Source organism: Folsomia candida, unplaced genomic scaffold (assembly GCF_002217175.1).
Source record: "Folsomia candida strain VU population unplaced genomic scaffold, ASM221717v1 Fcan01_Sc001, whole genome shotgun sequence".
Lineage (NCBI taxonomy): Eukaryota > Metazoa > Arthropoda > Collembola > Entomobryomorpha > Isotomidae > Folsomia > Folsomia candida.
The window spans coordinates 2374598-2397492 of NW_019091193.1; the positions used below are offsets into that span (position 1 = coordinate 2374598).

General features: G+C 37.2%; 2 protein-coding genes across 2 annotated transcripts; one reads left to right on the top strand and one right to left on the bottom strand.

Annotated features, from left to right (window-relative positions):
- The first annotated feature begins 3936 nt into the window (after window positions 1–3936).
- Window positions 3937–6271, top strand: LOC110841883 (excitatory amino acid transporter 1). Its single transcript, XM_022087582.2, has 6 exons — window positions 3937–4522; window positions 4973–5153; window positions 5225–5458; window positions 5523–5717; window positions 5784–5918; window positions 5980–6271. The coding sequence occupies exons 1-6, from the start codon at window positions 4018–4020 to the stop codon at window positions 6152–6154; spliced, it is 1425 nt and encodes a 474-aa protein (XP_021943274.1). The 5' UTR covers window positions 3937–4017; the 3' UTR covers window positions 6155–6271.
- Window positions 6272–6565: 294 nt separating this feature from the next.
- Window positions 6566–9601, bottom strand: LOC110841791. The gene is made up of 6 exons (XM_022087487.2): window positions 9163–9601; window positions 8394–8528; window positions 8109–8298; window positions 7472–7687; window positions 7214–7378; window positions 6566–6960 (listed from the first exon to the last, which is right to left on the bottom strand). Exons 1-6 carry the CDS (start codon window positions 9501–9503, stop codon window positions 6718–6720), a joined length of 1290 nt encoding a protein of 429 aa, XP_021943179.1. The 5' UTR covers window positions 9504–9601; the 3' UTR covers window positions 6566–6717.
- Window positions 9602–22895: the final 13294 nt, after the last annotated feature.

Consider the following 22895-nt stretch of genomic DNA (forward strand, 5'->3'; position numbering starts at 1 on the left):
TTTGGAAAACTAATGATACCACGAGAAAGCCCATTAAATTCCCTTCAAAATATACTAACTAGTTTTCAAAATGTTCTCCTTTTGAAGCTACAAGAGCCCGAAGTCTTTGTATCCACAGCTCACTCGCAGTACGCACTCATTTCAAGGCATATTGGTTTCATTTCTAACCGATAGATTTTTTCTCGGATTTCAAACTTGTGTGGGGCTTAGCACATGTATTTATCTTCAGTTTGGATCACGTGTTATATTCCAGAAGTTTGAGGTTCGGCGGCAGTGAATTTTATTTTCGGTCCAAAATGGAGTCAGAAATTTTGGAATTTTACTTCATTTTTACTATTTTGGCCTTATCAGAAGGTCTTGAGTCCTGCTCGAATATCTAGCAGCTATTTTTTAATAGAGTGTGGTCTAGTGGTTGTTCCATTCGCTCGATAACTTCAAAAAATACTTTTTGACAAGAAATTTCACCCCCAGAGGGAGAAAATTCACTTTTTTGACCAAATCCAATCTACGCCGAATAAAAAAATCACAGAATCTGGATGGTGTGTCCGATGAATATTTTAAAAAATTTTATGATTAATATGGACTGGTGGGGTGTCGACAAAGTGCTTTTGCTAATTTAATATGGCTTCAATTGTGAAAGTTTACTTATCTTTGAAAAATACTTATTTCCATTTTTAAAGCGCGTACCGCACGATCAGTGCCCGCCTTTCAAGGGTACTATTTTTACTTGGCGTGAAGTTAGCAAGTGTTTCTTTTTACATCTTAAAGACATAGGTCCAAGGTCGAGTTTAGGGGCCAGCGACGTAGTTTTACTTGGACCGTTCATTTGTAGGGAAATTTTTCTTAGGATCCGGCATGAATTCAGCCGAATTCAGGCTTTGCGCGCCTTCGTGATTTTTTGTGACCTTTTTGACCGTTCCCTTCAACTCGGTTTTCGGTTATCTACACCGCCAATGTTAGTGGATCATTTTATGGTACGGTCGACCATCTTGCGATTAGTTCCGATTTTTAATGAGCTATTGAAAAATGCCGGATTTTTATGTTTACCAAAATGTTTCTGAAAAATTGCAACACGTCGATTTGTTCGATCTGTCGTTTTAGCACCTTGGGTCACAAAAAATTTCGGAACATAGTTTCTGATAGACAATTGCATGGGCATTTCAATAAAAAATACTACAACTGTCTAACATATCTCCTACTATTTTTTTTGGCGCGCGGAAGCCGTTGGTCATTACAATTGTCCCTACTAGGTAGATAAATAAACCCTCCAAACAAATGTAAATAAGTAGCGTCAGACCGATTCAAGTTTCCTTTAAAGTTTCCGTATATGACCCCGTCCCAACGGTCATCAGGTCAAAAATATTAACATCCTTGAAATCGCAGTCAAATTTCCTTTAAAATGACTTCCCATATGACAATTATGAATGTTTTGACCTTTGACCTCGTCCTCAAGATCATAAGGTCAAAAATATTAACATCCTTGAAATCGCAGTCAAATTTCCTTCAAAGTGATACCTCATATGACAGTTATGTATTTTTGACCTTTGACCTTGTCCTTAAGGTCACGAGGTCAAAAATTTTAACGCCATTGAATTCGTGGTGAAATTTCCTTTAAAATGACACCCCATATGAAAATTAATGTTAAATTTGATTTGGACCACACCCCCTGGCGCTGTGGGGTGTGGTCCGATTGACCCCATTTTCGAAATCGACCGAGAACTAAAAATTAGAAGCACAATGGCGAAACCCGCTTTTGATTATCTTGAGGCATTCTAAAGATATCCTGCTTACGGACGGACGGACAGACAGACAGACAGACAGACAGACGGACAAAGTGATCACAATAAGCAGCTGACGCTACTTAATAATTGAACACATGTTTCGGGATTTTTCATAATGCTCAGCTTAAACAAAGTTATGATGGTTTAAGTGGCCGAAAATTCGACTTTCTCTAGTGAAGTTTTTCTTTTTTTATTGTTAAGGGAAATAAATGCGAATTTTCGGCCACTTATACTATCATAACTTTGTTTAAACTGAGCATTATGAAAAATCCTGAAACATGTGTTCAATTATTTATCTAAGGCTAGATAATTATCGAAGTTCCATTAAAATCGGAGCGAGACCGCTGGCGTCAATGCAATGTTAGATACATATGTTCAAATTTTTAGAAAGAAAGTGTTCAAATCTAACACTCAATTGCACATCCCTCAAAATCACAAAAGATTTTGCATTCGTCGCGAAGAGAGAACGGCGAAAACCAGTGTCTTTCGAGAAACGACAATTATTTTGACAAGACATTTCTGCGGTTTTCGGGATAATGCTTGATTTTACTTGATACTACTTGACAATTATTTTCGTCTTGCACCATGGCTACAATTTTTCAAGGCAAATAAATAGTATTACTTCAGAATTAAAACGTTTTCGATAATACGACAAATGTCTTCGTTCGAATCAAAGAATTAAAGCAAAATAATCGGGATGGAATTTTGACGCGAAGCTGTAGATTCTTTGATTTCTATTAAATTACTCCTTCACAGGACTTCGGAATTTCACTACAATGTGTATCAAGCGGGAGTGTTTCTTCAAAGAAACTTCCCAGTTTTTCCCAAGGTATGCTACAACCCTCGGGTTTTTGGGGTATTAGGGTTTTCGTGAGTTTTGGGCTAGCAAATTTGAGCAATACTACCCGCAAAACGCAGGTATGTAAAACCCCTGAGTGTGGGTTTTCAATAGCAAAACCCCGGGGTTTACCATGGTTTTTGCTAAACGTTTTCATGCGAAAAATCCGTCTTGGGGACTAAATAGGTTTAAGCTCTAAGTAACTTCGGTTCAATTAACCAGAAATCATAAGCTAGCCATACAAATAGGGCGTCCCAAATCGGAGGTTTAAGAAAAACGGTTTTGCGATTACTCGGGTTTTTCGAATTGTGGTAAAACTGGTTTTCGATTAATCGGATTTTGGGAAATTCTACGGAACGGGTTTTAGATTAATCGAACTTTGGAAAATCGTAGGAAACAGGGGTTAGATACTTTGCACAGACCGGTTTAAAACCAAATTTTAAAATCCGTTATATTGCAAATTGTAAAAAGTTTGCAAATATATGTGATAATCAAAGAATGCAAAATTAAAGTTAAAAGAAAACTTGGGAATATGAGATTACACCAAAACTAATTCTTATCTCAACAACTAGAAACAGTTAACATTAGCTACAAAAACGGTTGATTTTATTAAAAACGCAAAAACTGTTTTCGAGTGTGTAAAAACAGGTCTTTCGGAAAATTGTGAAACCGGTTTTTGGAAAATTGTAAAACTAGTTCTATGTTAAATTGAAAACCGATTTTTAGTATTTTCTACGAAATCCGAAAAACCAATTTTGGAAGGCCTACTTAGAAACCGATCGAGATTTATTTTCAAATCACGGAGTTCAATTCTCTCTCATTTCTTGAAATTAAATTTTTCATGAGATTAGGAGTTCGTGGAGGTAGGTCTGAAATTGTAATTCTCTATGTTGTATGATGCATAAAAGTTCTCATGAGCTAAAGGTCTATCCCCGTAAGAGCATATTCGGGTTTAAAATTGTTAATTTGTTGGCTAGAACCATCCGGCCCATCAAATGAAGCACGTCTGCCTTACGTTTTCCCACACTTAATATGCATTTATCTTGTGGCGTGTGAAAGGACAGTTATATCTAGTGTTGAGGGCGTGCCGGTACGGCCCTTCGGGCCGTCCGGCCTGGAGCCAGCGCTCCACCTAGAAGCATCGTCGGTACGGGCCTGATACATATATAGCACCAACACGCAGGCAGACAGACGGACGGACATACAAACGATCCTTAAATACCTCAATTGGGTTTCCCCATCATAGATTACACACTAATCACAAAGATAAGATTGTGCAGTTTATTGAGCCACAAAAAGAGAGTTGTGGCTCCGATATTTGCTCAGATCTGCATCAGCTTCTGACATTAAACCAGTCTCGCTCTACATAATTAAGTCCCACAATAATCTAAATATACAATGGAACGGGTCTTAAAATTTCTAACCCGCCGTGGCAATGTGTTCACAATTTTGACACTTATCGGCGTCGCTGTAGGTCTCGGTTTGGGAATCGGGCTGCGAAATTCCAACGGGGAAGCATGGACCAAGCGGGACGCTATGTACCTTCGTCTCCCGGGTGACCTATTTCTCCGCTGTTTGAGCGGAATAATGCTGCCCCTCATCATTTCCTCCCTCGTCTCTGCGACGGGATCGCTGGATTTAAGCGTGAGCAAAAAGATAGGGTCCCGTGCCCTGGTCTATTATCTGTCCACGTCGGCCATTGCGGCAATTCTGGGCAGTGCCATGGTGCACTTCATAAGCCCAGGGACAAGGTCGGATGATCAAAATTCAGAAGATTGTGGGGGCGAGGGTGGGAGTACAATTGACACGATTTTGGACTTGCTCAGGAACGTTTTTCCACCCAACATTATTGCAGCTACGCATCAAAATACGAGGACGGAAGTCACCCAAAACGCCAGCATACGTAAGCAGAATAACTGGACCAGCTTTTCCCTCATAATTTTAATTCAATTTAATTTTAATTTTAATTCAATGAGGGTATTCATTTCGCATCGCACGATAATTTTTTCGAAATTGTTAATTTTGCGAAGCAACGAAGTAAAGACATTTCGCAAATGACAGTTCATGAATTCAAATTCTATGAATAGAATTTAGTGTATGAAATTTCAAAAAATTCAGAAGGCAAAACATTAGTATGTAACTAAGGAGATTTATGGACCATTCCAATTGCAAAATTTTCCATGTTTGCGAAATTTGGCGAACTACTAAATATGGCGATGCGCAAGTTTGCGAATCAATTTTCATGCCAAAATTTATTGCGAACTTAATTTTTTTGAGAACGTTGCTAACAATGCGAACTCGGAATGAATACCCTCAATGTAAAGTTTGACACCCCTTTTGATTTCAAATTCAGCATTTGAGGACCGAGACGTCAACGTGAGAACGGTGGAAGGCACCAACATGTTGGGATTAATAGTGTTCTCCTTAGTGCTTGGGATAACCCTGGCAGAATTGAAGGAGGTCGGGGCCCCACTTCTCGCAGTTTTCTCCGCCACAGGAAGTGCCATGCTTAGGATTACGACTCTCATAATATGGTAAAAATGAGCTGTAATGAATCACTACATTACCTGTCATGCAATACATAAATTAATTATTTCTTATAAAGGGCGGGGCCATTGGCAGTCTGTTTTCTAATCTCGGGCTCCTTGGTGGAGCAAGGTGAAGTTTCCGAGGTTTTTAGCAATTTAAGCTGGTACACCGGAGTGATGGTGGGGGCATATTTATTACATGGGTTTGTCGTCCTCCCAATCCTATTCTTCCTTTTGACACGGACCCTGCCATTCCAGTTTATCAGGAACATCTCTCAAGCAATTTTCACCGCTTTTGGGACTGCATCAAGGTGAATTCTCTGAAAGAAATACTTGAACCCTTCGACTTTATACATATTCGTTCTCCTTTACCAGCTCTGCCACGCTTCCAATTACGCTCAAATGTTTGGAGGAAAACCACAAGATGGATACCAGGCTTACCCGCTTTCTCATCCCGATTGGAGCGACGGTCAACATGGACGGCGCGGCAATTGGGGTTCCTCTCCGCGTCATTTATATAGCACAATTATGTGGACGATCCCTCAGTTTTGGAGAATTGGTTTCCATTACGTAATTAATTAAGTCTATTTTTATGGTTTAATGACAATTTATTTAACTTAAGACGATTCTTTATAGGTTGACCTCTCTCGCCGCTAGTGTTGGATTGGCCGGAATTCCTGGGGTCGCTATGGTGGTTACCATGACAATTTTGGGTTCGATGGGCCTGCCCGTGAGTAAAATTGCCTTTGTCCTTCCTGTCGATTGGCTACAGTAAGTTTGCAAATATTTAATGGGAAGAATTGCAAAAGCTTAAACGAAAGTTTAATTTCAGAGACAGAGTGGGAACAGTGGTTAATGTTGTTGGCGACGCATTTGGAGCAGGAATTATTGGACATTTGAGCAAAGCAGACTTGAAGAAGATTGATGATGATAACCTGACATCAACGATAGTTGAGGATCAAAAGGAAGTTGAGGAAAAAAGTCCTTCAGCTGAATTAGTTAATTAAATGGACGCAGCCTGCTGAGATAAAATATTTTTAATATGTTATACTTAAGAATTGGTGCCGAAAAATCATTATAAATTACTAATTGAGAATAAACCTTTAAATACATACATATAATCGTAACTTATATACATAATAGGGTTGGCTTATTTATAAATAAGCATTTAATTTGTTTTAAATTTAATTACACATATAAATTGGTTTACATTTCTTCCAAATCGCATTCTACGATTTATTTTTTTTAAACAAAAATTAATAAACTATTTATGTACTTCGGTTGAATTTTAGCTCGTTATACGACATGTAAAATGAAGCAACATTTAAGCTGTTTGGTTTTCTATGCATTTCTGTAAAAATGATTAAAATTTACGTAAATAATTAATTGCAAATTGGTGACAATAAATTGTTTGTACATTTTTTTTTACCAACCACAGATCACTATTGTTTATTATCCAGGAGTTATTTCGTTAATTAAATTTTATAAGTATTTATTTTAAATAATCCACATTCCCATACAAATAATACCAACATTAATTATCTTTAGAAAGTTTGCAAAGAAGTAGTTTTTAGGCAATTAGGGCTTCATATTCTTTCATAAGAGCAAATATCTTGTGCGAAATGCTTTCCACCTTTTCGGGATTTTTTTGCATCCAGTTGTCCATAATTTTGACAAAAGCAGCCACCATCTCGTCTGGAGTGGTACCGAAGTCTTTGATATCGACATCTTTCAGAGCCCCAACAATTGAGAGGAAACCAAGGTGTGACACGTAACCGTAATACGAGCGTTTTTTGAAGTCATCCATAAATCCCTGAATAAAAAATGAAAGTTTTCAAGAGTACACTCTAACTAATTTGGGGCCGGTTATAAACAGAAAGTAGACATATGCATGCATATGACTCCACCGCCATGACGATAAATTTGTCACCGACTCGTTATACAACTGGGGACAAATTTATAACCACGGTTCATTGCAGTTGAGTCATGTGACTCCTTCCAGTGATAATTCGTAACCGAATTAATAACAGTGTAACAAGCATTTTATAAATATGTACAACAATTACATCAAAATTTACTGGACTCTTCTTCCCAAATCCGCATAATGTTGTTTGAAAAACAGAAAAATATAGAATCAGCAATTCTCTCAACCTCTCCGTCCTGGTTTCAGTTTTCACTGAAGTGTACAAATAATACAAAATATCCGCACATGGAGAAGCGAGCCTGGGCACCTAAAAAATTAATATTAAATTATTATTTTCTAAATATATATTGCTAATGAGCAATATTTATTACATAGGTAAATTGACAAATATATTTTTCACCTGCAGATCAACAAACACGTGGTCTTTCACGTGTTTCTTCCCATTCGATAATTCATGGGTGAAGAGCATATTATTATTTTGGCAGTCTCCTAGATTTACTACCAACAGTTTATCTTGGGCAGTAAATCGGACACATTCAATAATTTTGTCAAATGATTTCCCAAGTAGGGCTTCAAGTTTTTCCACGGCTTCGACATATCCCGGGACTTTTCCTCCCTTGGGGTTTAAAAAAATGTAAAATACTGTTTTATTTGAACTGTCTAAATAATAAACTAATAATGAGGACGCAAACCTTGTTCAGCCCAGATTATTTTTTGACAATGTTAGTTTGAAAGAGCAACTATTTAGAAACAACATTTAGTGCGGCACTGGCGCAGATTTGAAAATTCTGGAAGTTTTGAGCACCATGTTCGCGAAAAACGCTCGATTTTCTAGCGAAATCTGGGCGTTGCGGTAGCAGTTGAGTGTGTTCGCGAACTTGCGGCGCCTAAAACTCGCTGAATTTTTTGTCTGTCCCATAGTTTTTAATGAGTTGCTCCATCAAACTTCCATGTTCAAAAAATAATTGGGCTGAACAAGGTTTGCGTCCCCATTGTAAGTATTCATTTAAAACGTTTAAAATAAATATAAAATTCACCTTAAGAATTGTTATGCAAGTTGTAATTCCATTTTCTCCAATCAATTTACTAAATTGTGGGGCACGTTCAGCCGTAAAGAAAACTTCGGAGCGCAAAAGCTCCCACTTCTTAAGAAATGCATCTCGCCCACAATTATCTTGTAGAGCGTAGGTTACGGCATGAAATTTGGCCAGATTCTCAAGTACAATTCTGAAAAAGTAAAAGCTTTTATTCATTAAGTTTTTACAAAAATATTACAAGAATAATTAAAATTTCATTAGTGTTGAGTGTATGTACATACATACTTGGCCGTGTCCAAATCTTGCAGTTGTTCTTTATCCAACATCACGAATCCCTTCTCCTTGCAAAGGTTCTCCAAAACTATCATTTCATCATCAGCGTAAAAACAAGTGGGGAAGAAATTCAGAAGATTTTCAAACCTAATTAATTAGAGAGCGTACTCACGTGAACCTTCGCATATGTCGCATATCTCGCAAATTGAGCATAGCAACATATGTAACTTGCCAAGTTTTGCGAGATATGCGAGATTTCGCAAAAATTTTGCTGGGAAACTATGGGATTTTTTTCGCAAATTTACCCTGCAATTGGGCATGTTCTTATTTCGCAAAATTACATCGCAAGCTCATCCTCATCATCGCCAGTAAGGGAAATTCAAGAAATCCATGGAAACAATACCAAAATAGGTGTTCTTCAATGGATTTGCGAGATTAGAAAGATTTGCATAAATCATATTTTACGAATCCCCTCACGACAGAAATATTTTGATCTTCGCAAGTTTGCTAAATGAGTTGCGATGCGAAATAAGAAGTTGTCGTGAGTACGCCCATTACTATTAATTAACTAATATAAGGGGCCGTTCATAAATTATGTAACGCGAGAGGGGGGCCTAAGGCTCCTATGATATCCTGCTTGGTATAGGGGGAGGAGGTCTAGAAAGTCGCGATTTTTGCGTTACGTAATTGATGGATGGCCTCTAATTATTAGTAATTATTAATTAATTTTAATTAATTAATTGAAATTATAAATAGATTTCATGAAAGATAAAAATCATACCCAAACTCTTTGCAGAATTCTTTACAAGCTGGGAGAAAAGTGTTATAAAACTCTGCCTCTTTCTCCATAATTTTCCCTCTTTTCAAACTCTCCGTGAGGAATTCGCCACTAGCAAACCTTTTCAGAAAGAGATTTCTCTCATTGACCATCTTCCCTTTAAAGTTGATTGTCACATAGACGGTGGAAGTTGCAAAATGTTCTCCTTTAAGATGTGCCGGTTCAGTTATTATTACAGTATCAACTTGATCAGTGATGCCATTTCGGACAAGAATACTTTCAAATTTTTGTTTCACTTCGGCCGAAGCTTCGTAGGAGGCAGAATCTTGATTTTGAGAAGCCATTTTCAGGTATTTTTTCTGTGATATCAATCAAGTAATAATTGTAATCGATTGAAGATTAAATTTCGACTGACTCAATGAGTGGTACAACTTGAATTGAATTAGCATGCACGGTATGTAATTCATTTGCTCACAAATATTAGCATTGAATGCTTACGATGGAGTGAAATAGGCATAAAATGTTGCAAAAAATCATTATGGTCAGACATGGACACATTATACGTACATATGTATTTGAAATTGCAGACATGGAACAAGTCACGTATGGACAGGTGGTCTGTCGCCTCGCAATCCGTCCGGTGCAGGGTATGTTAAATACGTGCAAAAACCATCATAATTGAACCGTATGCGAATATGGGACTGGATAAAAATACGTAATGACATATGGACAAGATAGCCATGTAAGCCAGCACCTGCATAATAGAAGCTGGCTTTAATACTCTACCGCAGCAGGCCGAAGTTTGGTCCTGTCTACCTACGTCAAAATTGCACCCACGCAGGTCCAGTGGGACGATCCTAAGAATATTAAGTTAGAGTGAATTTCAATGCAGTACAAAAATAGTAAATGTATGTATAGTACTTGTATTCAGGAAAAAAAACATTATTTCGTAATCAGGTGCCCGACTCGCTCTTATATACTGGATTCTTCTTGTGTCGTGAGTTTAAAGTGATTGTTTCTTCTGTTATAAACTAAATATTTGTCATGCATGAATAATCAGACAAGGGATGGTTCCCGATAGCTCCTCGTGTCCAAGCTACCGATTATTTTCTAGAATGACTAGGACCCTTAAATGAATGCGCAGATTTTTTTTCGTATTCAGAAAATAAATGACCACCATATGTATGTATGTGTACTGTATGAATGTGAAAATTTCGCAAACTTTTGATCCTTGTGCCGAAGAACTATTCAGAATAACTAATTTATTTTTGTTTTAAATTATTCGTAACAAATGACACTGTTTTAAGTATACATACATAGGTATACTCAATTTTATTACGAGGCAAAAAAATTATTTGGTTAATGGTATGATTTCAGTACCAAATGTAACTTTTATGTACATGTGTAAATTGTCAATAAATAATTAGGAGGGACAATGTCCATGGCAACTCTAAGATAAGATGTGTAGCTCTGAAATATCGCGAATTCTCAGTAGAGTAAAATCAATCACATTTCTGTAGCGAAATCCTAAAGAATTGTTTTACCGAGTCAGATTATCTGATTATGCTCCGCAGTCTAAATTACGAAACGATGGAAACTTAATTGCATGGACTGCCACTTCGTTAATTATTAAATTTCTCACTTACGGACGTCCCAACCGCAGCAGTTGCAACAGTGATAAAGAGGATCGACTGGGTCTTGCGTTTCATTTTTTGCGGGTGGTTTTGAAATCGTGATGTTATACTGGGCCAAATTGTTTGAGGGTGTGGTCCCATTCACATCAGTGGAAAATATTCCTCGGAAAGCTCCACAATCTATAAACAAAAATGGACCAAAATAATTATCAAGCTCGAAATTTTAAAAATAATTTCAATTTACGGATGTCACGCCCGCAGCAATTGCAACAATGATACGTGGGGAAGATAAGCTCCATGTGGACCGCTGTCACGGCAAGACTGCAGATAAGAAGGATGAAGATTAATGACTTCATGTTCGGTAAAAGATGCGATCACTAAAGTTGTGTAGAGGGGAAAGATGCAGAAAATGGGAGAATTGCTGCTTAAATACTTATTCCCCAGAATTTTAATTGATATTTATGATTCTCAGTTGAAAATTATTAAATTAAATTGATCCGATAAACATCAACAATTCTGGGGAATATGATTCAGTTAAACGTTGTGGAACTTTTTCATGCCTTCTTTTCATGGACAGGGTAGCTAAGGTTGTGTTTTTTGGCTGCTAATCCGATAACAATTGTACAAGTGACGATATATTTACTTACCCGATGTGCTTTGGTCATAAAATATAAGTTTTTAATAGTTTAGTACACAATTTTTTTGGAAAATAAAAAATACATATTGAACATTAAGGAAAATAAATTTGTGTTTTTTCCTGTAATATATGCCTAAAAGTGTTACTGATAAGAAACCCTGCCGATTAACCTGTCACTGAAATGTGGAACTTTCCGATATCGCAGAAATCATAACAAGGAAGGAATAATGACACACGTGGAATATTTTAGTATAATTTAGCATGTGGATGGGATGACTAACTTTGATTGTGATGAATTAATGAGATATTTATCAGGATTGAATGTATGTATGTAAATATGTACATGCATATGTATTTCTAACAAAAACATTACTCTGTACTCTGCGATACAATTCATACTTTTAACGAGTAATAAATTTATGTATACAAAAACATTTATTTGTATGCCGACTGCTTACACTGTAAATTTTATGAGGAGAATAAGTCAGGGAATTTAAGATGTGAATGTTTTTAGGATTGCTTTACCTTGCTGCTAAAAAATGTGATAGATAAATCCCTGCGATAAAACATTTTTGCATGGTTTAATTTGTTTTACATATTTTTGGTGATGAAGTGTGATGCTAAATAAAATAATTTCAGTCAAGTTGCCACGAGCCATGTAAACCGACTTGCATGTCAAGTTGACCTATCTGCGCATTTAGCTACCTACGTATTTTTAGGACTTAACTTATTTTTTTCGCGGTAACAACATAGTAACAAATTGTCTTCTGTGGGTAAGAAATTGCCTCCGGTATCGGTAATATTTTTATTACCCGAGCGCTGACATTGGGGGCAGTGCAGGATTTAGCCTCTGTATATATGTTACCCTTCGGTGATAAATTATTACCTGAGCGGTAGAGTTGCATAGTACCTCCGCCGGTAACAATATCATCAAAAAATTATTGAGAGTGTATTTATCCACTACAGGATCAATTTCATGTTAATTAAGGTTCTATTGGATGGAGCAAAAACCTGCCAAGTTGGTTAGTTATCCTGATTGATCGAAAGTCGTAATATTTCTCGACTCAGAGTTAGAATCGCCACTTATTTTCAAACATTGTCGTGACCTTTAACACTTTGTTAATTATAACGTCAATAGCACAATCAAATGATGGTTTGCATTATGTGCTTTGTTTAGCATAGCTTAATAATATAACATGTAATAATATAACAAGCTATGATGTATGATACACGGCAAAAACCATGAGATTGGTTTCCATTTTCTGTTGATTGGTAAACATTTCATTATCACCAAAAACCGTGATGATCGTTCAAATTGATAAATTGAACCAGAGCGATACTAGAAAATTTAACTGCCATTTTCTTATAGTGTATGAAGGTTATGCCTGAAAAGTATGGAAGGTATGTACGAATCGCTCAATCAATGTCAATGCTAAACAGTCTTCCAAAGATAGCATCTTGATTACTTGCTTGTAAATTTCTTACGTAGGTGTCACGATTATATATGCACGTACACTTGATGGGAAATCAAAGGAATTTACAGCCCGAATCAGTAATTAAAAGGCTATATACATATTACGTACTTGCAGGCATTAGCACATTTGAATAAGTATTGGTTGTCACCACTCGTTCGACGCAATCTTTCTTTCCAAGACGTACACATCTTACCTGAAAATCATCAAATTCCACTTCCAAATTTGCAAATTTGCGAAATGTACACCGTTCGAATTCGACAAGAGGTCGGGGCGGATGATTTTAACCAAAAATCCGCGTCACATTCGTATGTTTAGACTTCAATGCGTGCTCTCCGTTGTTTACACGGGAGCCATGTTGGCCAATATTTGCTTCGGTTGGTTAACTCTCACCGAGCGGTTTCAGGGATTCGTCTTTTTTTCGCTGTATTTCTTTTGCTGTATGCAAAGGTGGAATTGGAACTTGGATATTACAGGAATTCAGGTTATCAACTCGTTCCTGGACTATGAGGATGAACTACTGGCGGGTAAGGCGATTGATAACACAAGTTTTTCAAGAAATATAGCAATTTTGAAATTATTAGATAACCTGCCGCCACCACTTTCTTTTGGTGGTAAAATGATGCGGATTTTCATACCCGCCGCAGAAATGTCTATACTTGTCATTGCTGTCCTACAATTCTTGCTACTGACGTACGTCCCCTGTACGCCTCCATTCATCTTGTCGATGCAACCAAAGTGTACGAAAACGATGGGATTTGGCGCAGTTCATCTAGGAGTACGTATATTCGAGGGGTGGATGGTCAGGCACATGATGCTGGCTGGAGGGTGCTGGATTATCTATGCCCTTTTCACGGGAATAGTTTCGATACTGAGCTACTTCAGCATTCTGAACAGGTTTATGTACATTTAGAAATCTAACATACATAGGTATTGATTTCTCGGAATTAAAGTCGCTATATACCGTTTTGAATTCAAATTATTCTGGCCCGTAAAAATTTCCTACCGACATAGTAAAAGTTAAATACCGGGCTAAAACTGATCACTGATCAGTACCACTTTGGTGGTCATATGCATATGAACGGTATTATTTTAATAGTGAATTTCTAAGAGTGTAGTTAACAATTAAGCGTAATGTACAAAAACCAAAAACTCTGTGAATATGAATTTTCTAACCGCAGCGAGAAATATTTTACTTATAACTTTTACATATTACTTTTCAAAAATTTGATAATGAAATTTAAATTGGATTGTAATCTATGTATTTCCTAGAAAAATTGAAGCCATCAAAACCGAGGCGGACTTGAACATGTGTATTCAATTCTACCAGCGGATTCAAATCTTGGAAAAATTATACAATTCCTTTCTCCGTGATCGCATCTTGCCATCGTTAATGCTCTGCGTCCCTGGGCTGCAGGTAATCACGCAGTACGTCACGATAAATCATTACTCGGACATCGCGATGCCCGGATTTCTGGCCTTTCCCATGATCGCCGTAAACTGTGTGGTGACCAACGTACTCGCGTTCACCTTGGCGTCATTCGTCAACTCGGCGTCGGAAGAGGTGATGAAATCCTTGGGGAGGAAGATGAGGGGATTTTCCGGGAAGAAAGCACTGATTAAGCGACAAATTCGGGGCTGCGCCGTCCTCAAGGTAAAATTCGGATCGAACTTCATCGATCGAGGAACTCCTCTGGTCGTGCAGACGTTCTGCATCAATCAGACCGTATCGCTCACATTGATCAAACAGGGAAAAACCGTTCATTAAGGGGTTCTTGGTAATAAATAAGGCATGTCCCAGGTTTTATTAGACAGTTGAATTTTAAACTATACTGCACAATTAGTGGAGATTGTTGTTAAGCTATATTATTTTTTTGAAACGCAATTTCAAGGGCAACCAGCGGGTGCAAAGCATTTTTTGTTAAAATGACAAAATTCAATAGAAATCAGGGTCAAAGTGAAAGCCTCGAGAATCGAGTTTTTCACAACTACAAAATCGTCGCTAGAAGTGAATCGAAAGAGATGTGGCAGTACTTTAAAACGGCAGAATATCCCAAAACGAAAATCTACATTTATATTTCCAAGTCTTAGGATTCCAAAAAGCGAAATTCAAAAATATTTTTAAGCCACCTCTCGTCATAGTCACCAACAAAAGAGTTAAAGTCATAAAAAAACTTATTTACCACAAACTCTTCCACGTCAAATCGTACCGCTGCCCGGGTACTGAAAATTTCAAAAAGTTTGTTGTGCAACCTAAAAGTTAATAAATCGGGGATTACAGAAAACAATAAATTAAGTTGCCCAAAGTACGTTGAAGACCAAAAAATCACTATCCAAAAATTTTGCAAAAAAATGTGTCGATAAATGTCATTAAAAATTATCATCGCTGATGACGAGACCTACGTCGACCCTGATCCTTTAAGCACTTCGGGAAACACATTTTTTCACGCAGGCAGTCCTGCCAGTATAGATTATCAACAAAAGTTGTATCTGCAAACTAAATCCTCTGCAAAATTCCTAATTATTCATGCCACGGTTAACATTGAGTAAGATACCCTTAAAACAGCCAACCCCACAAATGTCCCTCATTTATGATTAATCTATAAATTTTGGACCTTGTGCCAAAGAACATACTCTAATCTTCACTTCTTGGCGAAAAACTTGGAAAAATTCGAACGTTATTGACCAAAATTCGGGAAGGACATTTCTCAAGTGAGTGGAAAATCGCTAATTTGAGGGTTGGTGCGAAAATTGTAATTCGTGGCCAAGAAGAGGCTCAGACAAATCCTCCGCAACAAAAACTGACGGATATGGAACCCACCTACATTACCCCAAAGGTGTTATAAAAATCTCCTAACCAGGTCCAACCCTACAGGTCTTGGATCATTGTCTAACGAACCCTGGGACAGGGTATATGTAAATCGGTTTGAGCAAATTTTTAATTAATTAACGAGCACCTATGTAAATATAATTTCCAAAAATGCTTAAGGCGCTGTGGGAAGACTTGGTGAAGAGTCATACTTTACAATGAGGATGAGTCAAGCAATTTCAAATGTTCATGTTTTTTTTAGATTACTTACTCTATCACACATACCAGTAAAGAATGTGATAAATCGCTTCAATAAAATATCTACACATTGTGTTACATGTATCTATGAAATGTGAGAAATGGGTGGCTATTAATGGGCCCTAAAATTATCTTAAATCATCCGGTAAAAATGTCTTAATTTAGCTTATCTTAATTTGCCCTGAGTTTAGGAAAAGATAGCCTTTCTGATATCTTAATGAGCCCTGACTAAATTTACGTTTGCTTAAATATTGAATCAAGCCAAGTTAAATGAGAAAGGTATAATAAATGAGTAATAGTCTGAGTCAAACTTCCACAACGGACACGCAACAAAATAATTCGATTTTTTAACATTTCAAACAAATCCCTAACATAGATAATGTTGGGGATCTAAATTATCGATCTGACTCAAGTGAATCTGAAGATGACCAATCTCCTCCTCCGAAAAAACGAAAAAGGGCCCAAAATGAATGGGCAAAAGTTGAAGTGTTTGAAACATTTGAGCCGGCGAAGTATCACATCATCACATCAAATTTGACACATACAGAAAATGTAAAAGCAGTCTCTGGCAGGTCACATACAGTACAGTACTTCGAATTGGATGACTTCTCAATGTACAGTGCGCCAAATATGACCTCAAACGGTCAAGTATTACGGTCACCAGAGTAACAACGAGGCCCTCATTTTTTGGCGATTTGTGCAGGATTGAGCATGTCATTGTGCGTTCAAAAACTTGCGATTCGGCTGGGTAAGGTTATCTTGCTGCCACTGTACTCTTCGTTTTAGACTTTCCATCCACCCAAAAGAGCTTTGGATCAAGCAAGTCAGACGTCGAGAAAGGCGTCCAGGCACGACGTCCAAAAATTATATTAGCCGAGCCTGCCGAATTATCCTAGTATTTAACACCAGTTTATTTTATTTTGACGTAGAAGTCATTCAATTACCCAAATTCTTGACACGAATTGAATTATTTGAACGCCAAAATAAAATAAACTGGTGTTAAATACTAGGATAATTCGGCAGACTCGGCTAATATAATTTTTGGACGTCGTGCCTGGACGCCTTTCTCGACGTCTGACTTGCTTGATCCAAAGCTCTTTTGGGTGGATGGAAAGTCTAAAACGAGTAGTACGTGCCCATCTTTCAAGAAAAATGGCATTTGCAAATCCATGATAGGAATAGCTATAATTCGCAAAGATTTCATTGTTAAAGATGAAGCAAAGGCGATCCCAATTGGGGTAGAAACGAGAAATGGGGCGACCAGCAAAAGCAAAGAAGGCATTATTGGCTGATTGAGTTATTTGCAAATTCTATACACATCAAAGATTGTTTTAAAGGATGTTTTAAATTAATAAATTGCCGAATTTTTTACAGGGCTGTATTAAGACATTTCTGCATTTAAAAATCTTTATCTCAGGGCAAATTAAGATAAGCTAAATTAAGACATTTTTACCGGACGATTTAAGATGATCTCAGGGCCGATTAAATTTGAACCTGTGAGAAATTATTAATGAAATAATAAAATTTCTGTAAAGTAGACACGTGCCACTGTATGCCTCATGAAGCATGACGGAGGGACTTATTTTTGGCATTGTTTTCGCGATTCTACTCAGAGCATGCCAATAATTAAGTTTTTACTACAAGTCAGGATCAATTTCATGTTATTTAAGATATATACCGTGAGAGTCATATTGATAGTTTCCCCAGTAATGATACCAGAAAATTAAATTTCCGTTATCTCCGTAGTGTATGAAAGTTATGAACAGTATGCAAGTTCCGAATGGCTCTAGTAATGCTCAATACTGATCAGTTTTCATGAGTTTTCCAAGGATAACATTATGATTGCTTGGTTATACGTTTCTTGCTAAGATATCTCGATAGTATGTATGTAGATTCTTGATACAATCTCGAAAAATACCGAGCCCAGAGCACTAATTAAAGGGCTACGTGCCGACATTAACGCATTGAAGTATTAGTAGCCGCCACTTGTTCGACGTATACCTGAAAATCCTTAAATTACATTTTCAAATTTGCAAATTTGTAAAATGTGTTCCCTTCGAGTTCGAAAAGAAGTCGGGGAGAATGATTTTGACCAGTACCGTACCAACCGTGGTATATGGTGGTACCAAATACCAGGCCCGGGGCCCGCGAGGGCCCGGGCCAGGTCGCTACCTTTACACTAGATATAATGGACTTTCTTGAGCATTGAAGATTTTACAAAAAAGTATTCCACGCAAATAAATTTTCTTACATCTAACACAAAACTGCTAGATCTTATTTGTTTTTCAAGTTCAATTATTTGTGTATGAATTTCATTGGCTTCCACTTTTGTATGAATTTAGAGCTAACGTACTTATAATTTTAATTTTAATATTTGATTTTCGAATTTTAATTAATATGCTAAATTATGATTTTAGCTGAAACTTAATTCAGAAATTAAGTAAAAAAGAAATTAAGCCCATTCAATAAAACCTAAAAGTATGGGTCGACTTATTTCTGAGCTTGAGCAATTTAAAATTTGTGACTTGTAGGGTAAAAATCGGAGAGGATCACTTCATGGCTACCCATTTTTAGTTACAATTTCGACATATGTAATGCTACATATTATACTTATTTTGTGGGATTGTGAGGAATTCTGTGTGTGTAAAGAGTTACTACATTACAGGGTGGCCCTTCGTAACTGGTAGTGAAATGAAACGCTGTAGCTTCAACATTTTTCATGCTATGAATTTCTAGTAAATTTTACTGGAAAGCCAGTTAATTTTTGAGTAGAAAACAATTTTTAGTTTTCTAAATTTCCTCCCCACGATTTCATGCAGCGCTAAAGACGCGGCTTCCAGCCCTTGATTAAAGCACGCACTGAATTCTCGACATATTGTCTCATTCCGTGGTCAACCATTTTTTTAGAACTTCCACACTTATATAAGGCTTAGAACACACCTTTGCCCCGAACTTTGACCAGCTTTCGTAATTCTGGCATTGAAATACACGAAGTATGATGGATATTCCGAATTGGAGATAAAGTTCGGAATTTAGTTTTTTGGTCGCGCTTGCACCATTTTTTGCAATAAAAGCTGGTGCCGAGTCCTGCTGGAAGGTCCAGTCGACTCCATTGAATACGATCTCATTTAGGGGATGTACCACGGACTCGAAAACATATTTTAAGAAATTTGATTCCATCACCTTCCCCCCATTTTTGACAAAATGTAGCGGAATTGCCCTATTTTGCTCTCACCTGCCAAAATGATCAAAAGACCTCGATGTGGTGAACTTTTGACCTTTTTTCTATATTTGGGGATGTCTTAGACATATTCTGCGCCGACAAGGTCTTTTTGTTTGTTAAAAAATTCCTCCACAATGAAAATCTCCTCCTCTGTAAACAGAATCGTTTTCACTTTTTTGGAGCGTACCGCTTCAAGTCGGCTCTGCAGTTACTTAATCTGGTTTTCTTTTGAGGGATGTTCAGCATTGGACAAGTACCACATTTCAAAGCCCTAAGTCCAAGGTTTAATTTAAGCATTCGATGGATAAAGTGCATCGACACTGTCAGCTGTGAGGCTATTTTCCGGTAGAATTTCTAGAATTTCTTCGGATTCTGAACTTCAGCGCCTTCACGATGGTTGTGGTCCTTGTAGGTTTTCAAAAAATTGTTCTGCGACTGTTCTTAGTCGACCTGGTCCCCACGAACGTTTTTATAGTCCGTTGGACTAAATTAAAGTGCACGTTCGATTCCTGTCACACTTTTCAAATTCGCCATTTCTCCTCTCATTTTTTTGGTGAAAAATTATCGCCGCCCGCGTGCCTTTAATATTTTCCCTGTCGATATGTTTTGTAATAATTAAAAAATTGATTAGTGGCTTTTATGCAAAATCGCACGACGAATCCAACGCACCTATCAGATTTTTATTATCTCCAACGGTTTTAAAGTTAAGAGCTACTTACAGGTAGCCTGGGCATGCTATGTATTACCTAATTTCTTGAAACCGAAAATATGCTAACTTTGCAAAATTCAACGTGAAAAAAGCAAAGATGCTTTGTGGCAACTCAAATGTTCCTTGATAGGGGGCAAATTTAGCTTAACCCAGGGACAAACTTAGGTAAATATGAACTTAACTGACTCTTAACTTACAATGCGATGACGCCAGCGGTCTCACTCCGATTTTAACAAAACCACGACAATTATGGAGCCTTTTTACAAATAATAGAAACCGTGTTTCAGGATTTTTCATAATGTTCAGTTTAAACGAAATTATAAGTTTTGTATTGTATTGCTTTATTTCACCACTCTTTCGGGCCAAGCGGCCGATAGAGTACGACAAGAAAATTTTGCATCATTTAACAGTAAAACCATTACATATCAAACTTCAATTTTTCAAAAACAACAGATATTACGAACTTCGATTCATGGAAATAACTAACCAATTTGACAGGTTTTAACATTCTGTTCAAGTTACATAGCAAGATGATTACCAGTACAGTTTACATGACAAGTTTCATACAATAAACGAAATTATATGGAATCGGAACGAAATTATATGGGTGAGAAAGAATTTCCATTTTGACCGTAACATTTTCTCGCTAGGGAGAAAAATACAGATTCTGGCTTACGAATTCCATCATAATTTCGCTTTAAAATGCGTGGGCATGAACTGGTTTCCTCGAATTTTGACGCGGCCAATTTTAAATTGCTCACACAAGGAAATAAGCTGACTTCATTTTCAGCCAAATTTGGATTTTTCAAAGTGATGAAAATTTTTAAATTTTGACCCTATTTAAAAAATGAAACAACATTTTTGCAAAGAATTATATTAAGTTTAAGAAAATTCTACATTTCAAAAACTTTGAGTTTGAGGATTTTCTGGTCTGGAGCATATTTTCAAAATCCCGAAATTGTATACAAATTTTGAACGTTAAAAGTTTTTGGAAACACAGTTTTTGTAAATTTATGGAAGTAATTTTGAGCACTACGTTCTTTCACTTTTAAAATAGCGTTAAACATTCAAGATGAACAACTTTGAAAAATCCTGAATGGGCTGAAAATGTATTGAAAAATTCTGTCACACCCGAAAACGCGAACATTCAGGAAAACGAAAATTACGGGTCGGGTTGTTTCAGTGTGTGAGTAATTTAAAGGTGGTCGGGTCAAAATCGGAGGAAACCGTTTTAGGTCTACGCATTTCAAGTTTAAACGAAATTATGATGGAATTCGTAAGCCAGAATCTGTATTTTTCTCCCTCGCGAGAAAATGTCACGGTCAAAATGGAAATTGTCTCTGACGGATTCCTTTATAATTTCGTTTAAACTGAGCATTGTGAAAAATCCTGAAACACGTTTTCTATTAAGTATTTGTCTAAGGTTCCATAATTATCGTGGTTTTGTTAAAATCGGAGTTAGACCGCTGGCGTCATCGAATTGTTAGTCTGACTGCTTCAGGCCCAAATGCTTACAATTATTTTTTTTATTCTTACCGCTTGGTACAATTTTAAAAGTATCTTCAGTTAAACCGTTGGGTTTTCACCATACTGGATGTTTTTGAATATGTCCTGAATTCAAGAAATAATACAATAAGTGGTCTAAGAACTAAAAGGAATTGAGTTTTGGGACCTGCATTTTCGCCAATTCGAAATGAGTCTGGCACTTTTTCAAATTTTTAAAATGGATAGAAAAGTAATTAATCGCAAAGGGTTTAGGAAGCTTTGGGAAGTAGCGAAAAGTATGTCATATTCGCATATTTATGAAACTTAGGTTCATATAATTCATTTTTCTCCGTCCCGCCGATGTTTTCAAAAATATGGCTGAGTTAAAAGCGCAAGTAAATGTCACCATTTTCCCATGGAACTGGGAAAATAATGTGCTCTTAATACTCGTAGAATATTATCTACTTCGTTCCAGAATGCTCTAATATTCTGGAGCGAAAACGATAACATAATATCGAAGATATTGAACTTATGAAAGGGCCCGGCACTTAAGCTCATACCAGGCCTGACAATTTCGCGGCACGGCTCTGATTTTGACAAAAAATCCGCGTCACATTCGTATTTTTAGGCGTCAATGCGTGCACTCCGTTTTGTACACAGGAGCCTTGTTTTCCAATATTTGTTTCGGTTGGTTAACGTTGACCGAGCGGTTTCAAGGATTCGTCTTTTTCTCGCTGTATTTCTTTTGCTGCATGCAAAGGTGGAATTGGAACCTGGATATTGCGGGGATTCAGGTGATCAACTCGTTCCTGGATTATGAGGATGAACTCTTGGCGGGTAAGCTGTTCGATAACACAAGTTCTTCAAGAAATATGTGTAGCAATTTTGAAATTATTAGATAACCCGCCGCCACCACTTTCTCTTGGCGCCAAAATGATGCGGATTTTTATACCCACCGCGGAAATCTCTCTACCTGTCATTGCTCTCCTACAATTTCTGCTACTGCGATATGCCCCTTGTACGCCTCCATTCATCATGTCGATGCAACCAAAGTGTACGGAAAGGGCGAGATTTAGTGTGGTACAGTTAGGAGTTCACGTATTCGAAGGGTGGATGTTTTTACATATGCTGCTGGCTGGAGGGTGCTGGGTTATCTACGCTCTCTTCACCGGAATAGTCTCGATACTGAGCTACTTCAGCATTCTGAACAGGTTCACATATTTAGTTTATTTATTAGCTAACCATTAAACGCAATGTAATGTATGTACATCTACATATTTTAGCATAAAAATCCGTATGAATCCCCCTATTTCAGCGAGAAATATGCCATGCATAGAGAATTTAAATAGTAAGGGTATTCGTTATTTCTTCATATCCTTAGTATCGTAATATATACGAAGATAAAACAAGGGGTAAGGTTTCGTAAAAATCGTAAGCGTAGTAAATATGTAACGTGATTTTCGATGAGTAAATCTTACGACGTTTACAAAATCTTGTAACCGCCGTAAA